This window comes from Mastomys coucha, unplaced genomic scaffold (assembly GCF_008632895.1).
Source record: "Mastomys coucha isolate ucsf_1 unplaced genomic scaffold, UCSF_Mcou_1 pScaffold16, whole genome shotgun sequence".
In the NCBI taxonomy this organism is placed as follows: Eukaryota; Metazoa; Chordata; class Mammalia; order Rodentia; family Muridae; genus Mastomys; species Mastomys coucha.
Genome location: NW_022196898.1, coordinates 93,195,957 through 93,206,825, shown reverse-complemented (window position 1 = coordinate 93,206,825; position 10,869 = coordinate 93,195,957). Strand labels below are relative to the sequence as shown.

General features: G+C 43.0%; 1 protein-coding gene across 1 annotated transcript in view; it reads right to left on the bottom strand.

Moving 5' to 3' along the window:
• The window catches only part of Ddah1 (dimethylarginine dimethylaminohydrolase 1), a 133,192-nt gene that overhangs the window by 35,168 nt on the left and 87,155 nt on the right, over positions 1–10,869 (bottom strand). Inside the window, exon 2 of the mRNA XM_031375753.1 lies at positions 4,388–4,487. Within this exon, the coding sequence (XP_031231613.1) occupies positions 4,388–4,487 (100 nt within the window). The remainder of the gene's footprint in view (positions 1–4,387; positions 4,488–10,869) is intronic.

Genomic DNA, 10,869 nt, shown 5'->3' with positions numbered 1-10,869 from the left:
AAAAAAAAAAAAAGGAAAAAAGAGAGAGAAAGAAGATTTTATTAAAGTATTTGGAGAGAAATCTATACTTTAGAGTGTACATTTCAAAATTGATACCAATTCATTATGTAGGGAGAAAGCATAGCATATAAATAAAGAAATTTAAAAGAGGTAAACAAAGAGAAAGGGTTCGCAAATCCAGTATTTGGTCATTTGAAAAGATTAATAAAGTTGACAAACTTCTGGAGGGCGAGGGAACTGAGACAGGCCAGCTTGCACATGCATCACAAACGAAAGCGAGTCTAGCTACAGTTGCTATGTAGTTTGAAGAAACATGAAGAATGATTTTATAGCCAACATTTTGAAAATGGAGACAAAAGAGATAAGATCAGGAGGTGGGACTCCCAAAATGGGCCCAGGGAAACCTAAGCAGGCACATGAGCATTAAAGTAACCAAATCAGGCTAAAGTCTCCCCACTAAGAATATGCCGGGGACTATTATGTACTTGCCTTATCAAGCTGAGTGGATACACAATATAAACTGTACTGATTTCAGGGGATAGAAAGATACCAGGCATCCCCCAATACGTTATTCTGAGGGAAATGTAACAGTTTTACCAAAACCAAATGAAGAATAAAAAAAAAGGAAAAAGTATAGGCCATGGAAACAAAAGTTTTAAATATATTAGCAAACTAAATTCAACACAGTATATAGAAGAGAATAATGACAGGTTGGTTTTATCCCTGATATACAAGACTGATCAAGTATCAGAAAGTTGAAATGGAGGAAAATCAGATAACCATTGTACTGATGCAGGAGAGGAATCTACCCAAGTGTGGGTCTTACAGGACATCTCCTATCCATTAGCCCAGAAGACACACACAGGAGCAGGCGTCACAGCACTGAAGGCAGAACAAACGCAAGAAGCACCACACTCTACCCCATCAGTGAAGTGAGTGTGTGATGGTGTACTCTTTCCCACAGAATACTGGTCATCATAAAAACCTATCGGTCTACCTGACATCTACCCACTCAGGTCAAAAGTAGAAAAGTCACACAAGAATTCATATAGTGGACACGAGCAATAGGAACTTACAAGAGCAATGTTAAATGCAAATACTGAGACAAACTTCAAAGAGAGACCAGAAAAGGATTGACAGGATAGTAAAGAGACTGGCTTCCTGAGGCTGGAATGGGAGGGACTGGGGACACATGGGGTTTCTGTGGTCCTGGAGGGATTGTTTTATAAGCTGGGGTGGCCATGCTTTTTTTTTTTAATTGGTCTTTAAACAGCATGTACACATTCGTAACTCAGTTATATAAGTCTGTATTTCACAAAATAAATAAATAAAGGGATAAGCGGATGTTATCTATTCAAGGGAAATGAAATGGAAACAAGTTTTTGCCGGTAGCTGTTGGCATGATGGACAGATTTCCCAGCAGGAAGTGGGACTGGCAAGTAGCTCTCCTCCTGTCCATTTCCTGAGGAATTATTAATGATGCTTTGACTGTGGGAAGACAAGGCAGAGAGCATGCTGGAAGTGGTTCGGATTCTGTTACTGACCTCGCATTGCCTGATCTAAACACCAAGGGGCTTACTTGCATATATTGGAAATGTTAACTTATGGTTCATGAATTTTACACTTAAAAATGTGAAAAATGGAAAAATGTGACAACCTTGGGTGTTAACTCCTTGAACTATCTATCTCCCTTGAATAAGTCAGGGTCTCTTGGTCATCACTATGCAAGCCAGGCCAGCCAGCTCCCATGCTTCTGGGAATTCTGTCTCCATTTCTCACTGTAGACACACTGAGACGACAGACATGTGGTTCTGTTTCTGGCTTTCTGTGGGCTCTAGGGAGCAGAGCTCAGATCCTCAGCCTTGAGAGGCAAATGAGTCATCTCCCCAGGACCTCAGCTCTGAATAGGTAAGTCTTAAGATATGAACTTATTGAATGAGTAAAGCAAGATTCAGACAGTATCGGGGCTTAGACTCCATGGGCAGCGAGGCAAAGGCAACAGGCTTGGTGTACTGTGGGAAGAACTCTGGTCGAGGGAAGAGATGCCTGATGCATGGTGGGGCCCACACAGAGGGATGGCCAGGAGTAGTGCACGGGAGCTGTTCAGATCTAATATCAACTCGCTGTAAACCTGTCCACCATAAGTTATACTACTGTAGACATACGCTCTGGTTAAAAAAGCACTGCATTGTAAGGAAGTATGACATACACAGCTAGGTTCTCACAGAATCCCATTTTCTGAGAGAAAACAGGCTGCTGCTCTGGTCTGTAAAAAAGAATGAAAGCGCTATCCACAGTGGGCATGAAGACTGCTCTGAGGGCTCCTCCTGGGGAGATTCGGACAATGGCTGAGTTGGCTCAGGCACAACCAGAACTAGGGATGCACGGTCGGTTCCCCTGATACCCTCATTCTGTGTTCTGAGGGCTCAAGGTACATGTAATCCAAATCCAGAGGCAGGGCTGTACCCTGTGTCAGTCAGCCCAGGCATCCCTGGATGCTGTTCACAAGAGCCATGGTTTGAATATTGACTCTTAGAGATGGGCAATACAATGGCTCCAACCACAACCATAGGGCACCAAGCAAGAAGGCACTAAAGTGTCACAGATTAGAGCTGCCTCTTCCTCCTCTCTGTCCTCCTTCACCAGGAGTATTCATTAAACCTAATGTTAGTAAATCAAGGCATTTTCTAAATAACACAGGTCACCATACTTTGGATGTACACATATATATATAGATATATCTATCTATCTATCTATCTATATATGTATGAGATTCATCTGCTAGACTCTCAGACTCACTCCCAAGAAGCTTGGTGTTTGTAGGTTACACAAAGCTGCTTTCTCTAGGCCTCCAGGACCAATGTCTGTATTTGGACTACATTGGTGAAATTTGTTGACATTTAGGGGCAAACAAAATCTCACTATAAATTAGAACCAGAATGTGTCCAAGGATAGAGATTTCATGTAATAATCCATCATCATAAAGAAGTGGAAAGGTTAAATGCTATAATTACTATTTCTTTAGTAGTCATCATATATAGATTCTGGTTAGACCAGTAATCATATTAACATTTATAGTTCATTGAGTTATGCTGGCACAAAGCCAAATCAATTTTCATAGAAATTTATTTGAATTCATCTTGCCATCTGGAAAGAAATTATTTGTAAATGATGCTAATTTTGAATTAAGAACTTTTAGCACAAACCCGGTGTGGTGGATTGAGTATACTTGGCCCAGGGAGTGGCATTGCTAGGAAGTGTGGCATTGTTGAAGGAAGTGTAGGGGTGGGCTTTGAGACCCTCCTCCTAGCTGCACATCAGTCTTCTCCTGGAGGCCTGCCAATCAAGATGTAGAACTCTCAGCTCCTTATGCATCATGTCTGCCTGGATGCTGCCATGTTTCCTGCCTTGATGGTAATGGACTGAACCTCTGAACTGGTAAGCCAGCCCTTTAAATTAAATGCCCTTTATAAGAGTTGCCTTGGAGCCTGATATAGCTGTCTCCTGAGAGGCTCTGACAGTGCCTGACTAATACAGAAGTAGAGGCTCACAGCCATCCATTGGAGTGAGTAGTACAGGGTCCCCAATGAAGGAGCTACAGAAAGGACCCAAGGAGCTGAAGGGGTTTGCAGCCCCGTAGGAGGAACAACAATATAAACTAACTAGTACCCTCAGAGCTCCCAGGGACTAAACCACCAACCAAAGAGTACACATGGTGGGACTCATGGCTCCAGCTGCATATGCAGCAGAGCATGGCCTAGTCGGTCATCGATTCAAGGATAGGCCCTTGGTCCTGTGAAGGTTCTATGCCCCAGTGTAGGGGAATTCCAGGGCCAGTAAGTGGGAGAGGGTAGGTTGGTGAGCAGAGGGCGGGGGCAGGAATAGTTTTTTTTTTTTTTTTTCCTGGAGGAGAAACTGGGAAAGGAGATATCATTTGAAATGAAAATAAAGAAAATAGCCAATAAAAAAAAGAGTTGCCTTGGTCATGGTATCTCTTCACAGCAATAGAAACTCAAACTAAGACACCAGGTGTAGGGCTACACAATGGAAATACTATGAAACATATAAACTCAATTGTAAAAACCATGTTACATATTAACACTGTCCCTGTAAAGAATAACATACTATGCATGTGAATGTTCCTTGCTGCATTGCAAGGAAGTATGAAACATATCTAGATATCACAGTCCTTATTTCTGAATGGAAGGCCACTCTTTCTTCCTCACTGTGACTTTCTGAACTTTTTAGATCTCTGTGCTTAGCATTTATTTTATGACTAAGGAAACATGTTAATGACACAAGCAAGTATAGGTTGGGTATAGGACTAGAAGAATAAGAAGACATCCCCACCACAGGGCATCAGAATAGAAGATCTGTTCACACATACCTGTGAATAGGACGTCCCCGCCATCCAAGGTTGCGTTTTCATCTTTCATCTCTACTATGTTGAGCTGAAGTTTTTCCAAAGCCTCTTTCATCATGTCAACCTGTTGAAAATCAAACAGTTCATATTAATACTGACCACTTCCCAATGAGAAAAGCCAGCTTTCCACACCTCAGCACTAAATCTCCTCCTTCCCTCTCCGTCTCTCGCTCTCTCTCTCTCTCCCCCTCCCTCCTCTTCTCTCTCCCCTCCTTCTCTCTCTCTCTCTCTCTCTCTCTCTCTCTGTCTCTCTCTCTGTCTCTCTATATGTCTCTGTCTCTGTCTCTCTCTCTCTCTCTCACACACACACACACACTCATTCTTGTGGATGTAGGAGATATGTACTACAGATATACAGTAGAGAGCAGGATTAGTCACTATCATTTCTAACAGGAGAAATTATTTGCTAGAAAGCACCTCTTTATAGAGCTGGGTGTGGTGGCTCATGTCTTTAATCCTAGCACTTTGGAAACTATCTAGGGTTGGGTGGGGGGCAAGGAGGAGCATTGTTGTGAGCTCAAGGCCAGCCTGCTCTATAGATTAATACCTTCTCAAAAACAAAACAAGATCTCTTTTGTTTTCCTTCTATCACAGTGGTTCTCAACCTTCCTGATGCTATGACCCTAAATAACATTTCCTTATGTGGTGGTGGCCCCCAACCATAAAATTATTTTTGTTGCCACTTTTTAACTGTAATTTAGCTACTGTTATGAGTCATAATGTAAATATCTGATATGTAGGATATCTGATAGTCGACTCCTGTTGAAAGGATTGTTTGACCCCAAAGGAGTTGCGACCCACAGGTTGAGAACCACTGTTCTAGTGTAATGTTGACTTAATATTATATAGTCTTGTCTTGCCTAAGAAGGTTAACTAGTTAGGGCTCTGTTGGAGGCTGACAAGTTAGAACACTGAGAGGCAGGAGGCCTATCACCCAGTTTTCTTGTCCTTGTAAGAAAGTACAGGAATTAATTTAAGGTCTAAGTGAGATGGTCAAAATCACAAACACTAGGTGTGCGATCGAACAGTGACGGTGACTCAGTGTTTCAGTCTGCAGGGAAAACAATCATTGATTTCTTTGAAAATATTTTCTAAAATGCCATTTACCCATGGTACTTCTTAGCTGTCCTGTTGTTAAAATTTATATTCCTGTGTTTTTTAAAACTTAGTTCCCTAGAGGTCAACAAATACAGTAACTATCATGAGACAGAAGAATACTAGAAAGTGAAGATCAGGGACTCCCTGGGTGTGTAGGCTTACCCATCATGGTGACACCCTGAACCTGAATCAGAAAATGTTATGACTGAGGCTTATCTATTTTTAATTTTTAAAATTGTTCTATTTTGAGACAGCTTGTCACCAAGTAATACAGGTTGGCTTTGAACTCATGTCCTTGTACCTCTGCCTCTGAGTACTGGGATTAGAGGTGTGTATCCTCAGAAGTTTACAACTTAATCCATATCCTTCTAGCAGCTCAACAAAAGCAGTTTTAAGATTTTCTAAGGTCTGTGTAACCTTTAAAATAGTAAGTATCTATTAAGAAGACATGAACAGCCGGGCGGTGGTGGTGCACGCCTTTAATCCCAGCACTTGGGAGGCAGAGGCAGGCGGATTTCTGAGTTCGAGGCCAGCCTGGTCTCCAGAGTGAGTTCCAGGACAGCCAGGGCTATACAGAGAAACCCTGTCTCGAAAAAAAACCAAAAAAAAAAAAAAAAAAAAAAAAGAAGACATGAACAGGGATAAGAGAAAAAAACAAGAGGTCACACCACAGTGGGTATCCCTGTGAAATGCCCACCCAGTATACAGGGCTCATATCACAGTGGGCATCCCTGTGAAATGCCCACCCAGTACACAGGGCTCACACCACAGTGGGCATCTCTGCCAAATGCCCACCCAGTACACAGGGCTCACACCACACTGGGCATCCCTGCCAAATGCCCAGTATGCAGGGCTCACACCACACTGGGCATCCCTGCCAAATGCCCAGTATGCAGGGCTCACACCACACTGGGCATCCATGCCAAATGCCCAGTATTCAGGGCTCACACCACACTGGGCATCCCTGCCAAATGCCCAGTACACAGGGCAGATTGTCGCTGAAGAGGCATCACTATGGAAGTTGCCTCTAAACTATAAAGATATGGAAATACCTTGGCAATAGTGACATTCATGCATTCAAAAACATTACAGAGGGCATAAAGAAAAATCAACACAGCACTTCACCCTGTTCTGGAGCTCATGCTACATTTCCACACACCACAGTGACCAGAAAAATAAAAAGTATTGCCACAGACAAAATGATCTTTATATAGCAAATACACTCAGTGACTTCTTTAACAGGAAGGGCGATTGTCATATCATACCAACAGGAGCAAAACAACATTTACCATGATTTGGGAGACTCTGAACTCACACACACAGACACACAGACACAGACACATGTGTACACACACACACACACACACACAAACACACACACGCACACACACACACAATTAGCTCCTGTTGTCAGCTTTAGCGTCTGTAGAACATTCACCGAGTGTAACCAGAGAAGGCACGAGGAATGAACTCTGGAAGTTAACATTTCAATAACCGGGAATTGGATAGTAACAAGGATTCCGCTAGGAAAAGCTCCTGTAACTACACAGCATCTCAACTGAGGACCTTCGGCCAAACCCTTCAGAGTTAGAGACAGAAACAAGGTGGGCGCTCTCACTGTACTCTGTCTCTGAAACACCGTCTTCCATCTTTCAAGTCTTCTGTCTTTCCAAAGGGAAAGTTTATTTTCTCCTGGTTTTGAAAAGCAACCAGTCGGGATCATGTAATCAGACATTATTTTTCCCCCTTTGGAAACTTTGAGCACAGGGTTAAGAAGCTATTGGACACATGATAAAATTATTCTAAAGAGAAATATTGTGGTTTCCTAACTGTGAAACCAGGTATACTGACATTACTGACATTACATTACATCTGGATTATATGCAATCCATATTTAAGTATATTCTGTCTCTGTAATCCAGATGTAATTATATTCTGTTGCTGTTCTATCGCCAGATGTTGGGGGAGGTCTGTGTCACACATGTGGATGGCACTAGATTACTGTCAGAGTCAAATGTCTGAATAAGAGTTTAAAAACTTTAAATACGAAGCAGACAGTTGTGAGAGGTTCACGGCTATGCAGTATCAAGTTGGGCATGCTGACCTCAGAGAGATGCCTAACAAAATGGCAGAACTGAGCCCAGCAGGCTGCCCACTGAGAGAACTGAATGATACTGGCTGTCCACTGAGAACTGAATTCTGGTTCAGATTTCCAGGGAAGGACACAAAGTCTCCTACAACAGGCCTAGCACTTCCCTGACCTGGCCTGCAGCAAGCCAGCTACTGGGGCCAACTGAACAGTAAATGAAATGACAGAAGGCGGAACTTTACCGGAACAGATGAGCCATGAGCCTTCAAACTTCGGCTTGCTGAGTGGTTGCACAGTCATGTTGACTTAATTTACATTCAGGAGGAGAAAAAAACAAAGACACCAACTCTACAGTGGAACTCCAAATTACTCAGAGAAACCATCAGAGCAAATACTGTTGATTCCACAGGCCGAGTTGAATGGGCACCACTAGCATATAGATTAGGAATTAAAAGAAAAAAAAAATGGAGAAACCTTAGCTTCTGATCCAACTCCATTCTAAAGACTGACAAGTACTCTGAGGTCCATCTCTCTTGTCTGGGTTAGTGAGCAGACTGAGCCTCAGTCTGCTCATCTTTAAAGTGAGTATTTATTTATACTATCACCAACTTCTTAAGCTCCCCCTGACCACAAGACTCATGTAAAGCTCGTAACACACAGAACTTTAAGTGCACAAAAGATACCAGATACAACTTTTGTTATCTGAAATACCAGACTGTGTGCATATGGTGACGGATTCTTAGGCTGCAAATCTGACCCACAAGCAAGAAAGCTGTTGCTTTTTCTTACATTTAGACAAGTTTCCATGTTTTACGACTCTGCGACAGATTCCATCTGGGTTCCCACAAAATAAAACTGGTAATCTCTCCTACAAAGCCAACTCAGAGTGAGAGCAATTCGCTGAGGGCACGTCCGTGTTAAAATCTTGCAGGTTTTATTTCCTCCTAGCTCTAGGAAGCTGTTGTGATGAGATACATTTTCTTTCTTTCTTTTTTTTTCTTTAAACTTTTAAACAAAGATTTATTTAGTTATTTCATGTATATGGGTACAATGTTGCTGTCTGCAGACACACCTGAAGAGGGCATCAGATTCCATTACAGATGGCTGTGAGCCACCGTGTGGTTGCTGGGAATTGACCTCAGGACTTCCGGAAGAGCAGTTAGTGCTCTTACATGATGAGCCATCTCTCCAGCCCTGAGACGCATTTCTTATAATCTCTCCTTTGATCTAACCTTCAGTAGGTACTGCACCAAGAAAGAGGTAGGCCTGTTTGGTAAGATGCCCTACAGGGCTCAACAAGCATTGAAGGCTGGGTGTCATGCCTCTTGACAACACTAGAGTCAGAGGTAAGAGGACTGTGAGTCTGAGGCCAATCTAAACTACCTGTGAAGTTCTGAGCCAGCAAGGGTCCCCTAGGGAGATTCCCCTGACTGAAAAGCAAGCAAGCAAGCAAGCAAGCAAGCAAGCAAGCAAGCAAGCAAGCAAGCAAGCAAGCAAGCGAGCGACCAACCAAGCAACCAAGCAACCAAGCAACCAAGCAACAGAAAAGAGACCCAACACCAAAACAAACCAACCACCACCACAAAAACAACCTAAGGCAACAAACCACCAATACCAACAAGAAAAACAACCCCAGGCAACAAGAGTCTCCTCTTAACCTTTCCTGCTGCTGTACTGAAACATGCCACCAAGAGCCACCAAGGGAGAAAGGGCTTATTCTGGCTCACAGTTAGAGGTGACAGCTCACCATGAGGGAAGTCACAGCAGCAGGACACTGGGACACTGGTGTTGTTAACCTCCTACTTCTGTCCAGCCCTGGATCCAGACCCAGGGGATGATCTGCCCACTTTCAGTGGGCCTTCCCACTTTATCTAACCTAGTCAGTACAATCCCTCACAGCACACCCCCAAGTTTATCACCTGCATGATTCCTGATACTGTCTAGGGCGGTTAACACTATCCATCACACATCCCACAAAAGGGCGTCAACCGTGACAACACAGGCAGCGTAGGTTATGAGCACACTGCTCTCTAGCCTGTAGGATTTCTTTTCTCTCTCAGTGCCTGGCTTCCTTTCATACCTTTCTTACTCACTGTCCTTCCTTCCGTCTATGGCTCTCCCTCCATACCCTCTTCAAGCCTCCAGAACCCTCACGCACAGCACCAGGAGTCTGAATACTGCTATGAAGGAGTGATATGATATGGCTTGTGGTTTCCTGATCTGTAAAGGGGTAATATTTTCTGTCATGGGGATTATGTGATTCGCAAATGGGATCATGTATAGGAAGTACCTAGCTCAGTGCCTGGCTATGGTATTATTATTTTACTCTAATTTATTGGTTTCAATTCTGGCTACATTTCAAATGGAAAAATACAGAGTTTCATCACTATACAAAAATCTTTTAACTTTCTTTTTCTTCCCTTAATATAAACAAAAAAATCAAACCCAAAAATGTTCCCTAGTATAAGATAAAGATGAATTAAACATAAAACCTCTCAGCATTGTCTTGGGAAGCTGCATTTAGAGTAGGTCACTATATGTCTGAGTCGCTACACGTCTGAGTCACTATACGTCATGATGTACAAAACATCATTACCAAGAAGCAAGTTGGGGAGGAAAGGGTTTATTCAGCTTACACTTCCACAATACTGTTCATTACCAAAGGAAGTCAGGATACTGGAACTCACACCTGGAGGTAGGAGCTGATGCAGAGGCCATAGATGGATGCTGCTTACTGGCTTGCTTCTTCTGGCTTGTTCAGCTTGCTATCTTATAGAACCCAGGACTATCAGCCCACGGATGGCTCCACCCAACCTTGATCACTAATTTAGAAAATGCCTTAGAGCTGGATCTCATAGAGGCATTTCCTCAAGGGAGGCTCCTTTCTCTGTGATAATTCTAGCTTGCGTCAAGTTGACACACAAAGCCAGCCAGTGCACTATGTTACCACAATTGACGGTGTGGGTTTTATTTGCATCAATATTTTCCAGCAGATGCCGTCCATAGCTGACTTCTACTCGTCATTCTCCATAATACTATTGAGGTTTCACATCTTCACTCTGGATGTCATCACAGACCTGAGAGACCCAGTGGACACCTCTGTGCTGTAATTTCATTCACAATCCACACCAGTCTGTCTGCAAAGCCACCCTCTCCTTTATCTGCTTCTGTCTGATGGACTGTCAGATGGCATGACTGTAGATGAGCTGACCTGCCTGTAGCTGGCATGTCTACCCCACCCTCAGATCTGTCATGTGCT